The 890-nt window shown below is 64.4% G+C and overlaps 1 protein-coding gene across 1 annotated transcript in view; it reads left to right on the top strand.

Annotated features, from left to right (window-relative positions):
* The window catches only part of LOC103809584 (synaptotagmin-3-like), a 2325-nt gene extending 1573 nt beyond the window's left edge, over positions 1–752 (top strand). Inside the window, exon 3 of the mRNA XM_009082428.1 lies at positions 681–752. Coding sequence (XP_009080676.1) covers positions 681–752 — 72 coding nt within the window. The remainder of the gene's footprint in view (positions 1–680) is intronic.
* The last annotated feature ends 138 nt before the right edge of the window (positions 753–890 follow it).

Genomic DNA, 890 nt, shown 5'->3' with positions numbered 1-890 from the left:
CCCCCCAGCCCCCCTGTGGACCCCCAGATCCCATGGGGACCACCTCAGGGACCCCCAGCACCCCTGTGGACCCCCAGATCCCATGGGGACCACCTCAGGGACCCCCAGCACCCCTGTGGACCCCCAGATCCCATGGGGACCACCTCAGGGACCCCCAGCACCCATAGGGACCCCAAGGGACCACCCACAGCACATGGGGAGCTGTTCCCTAGGGAACCGTGGGTACCCACGGCACTGACTGCGTCCCCATGTCCCATGTCCCTCTTGTGCCCTGTCCCTCTGTCTCTCTGTCCCTCTGTCCCTGTATCCCTGTGTCCCCTTGTCCCTCTGTCCCTCTGTCCCCATATCCCTCTGTGCACCTCTCCCCATGTCCCTCCATCCTTCTGTCCCTCTCTCCCCATGTCCCTCTGTCCGCATGTCCCATGTCCCTCTCTCCCCATGTCCCATGTCCCCATGTCCCTCTGTCCCTGTCCCTCTCTCCCCATGTCCCATGTCCCTCTGTCCCCTGACCCATGTCCCTTTGTCCCCATGTCCCCTGTCCCTCTGTCCCCTGACCCATGTCCCTTTGTCCTCCTGTCCCCTGTCCCTCTGTCCCTCTCTCCCCATATCCCTCTATCTCCATGTCCCTCTGTCCGCTGTCCCCATGTCCCCTCCATGTCCCTCTGTCTGTCTGTCCCCAGGAGAAGGCTCTGGTGGCCAAGGGGACAACAAGGGACAAACAAGCCCTGGGGGAGCCCCTGGGCCCCCCCTGAGCCTGTGAGCACTGGGAGAGACTGGGAGGGCTCGGGAAAGGATTAAGAGGGCACTGGGATGGACCGGGAGGGGGGTTGTGGGCACCGGGAGGCACTGGGAAGGCACTGGGGGGTACTGGGAGGCACTGGGAGGCACTG

This window comes from Acanthisitta chloris, unplaced genomic scaffold (assembly GCF_000695815.1).
Source record: "Acanthisitta chloris isolate BGI_N310 unplaced genomic scaffold, ASM69581v1 scaffold31410, whole genome shotgun sequence".
NCBI classification, from domain to species: Eukaryota; Metazoa; Chordata; class Aves; order Passeriformes; family Acanthisittidae; genus Acanthisitta; species Acanthisitta chloris.
Note: the sequence above shows the minus strand (reverse complement) of the source record. Positions and strands in the feature narration are given on the sequence as shown.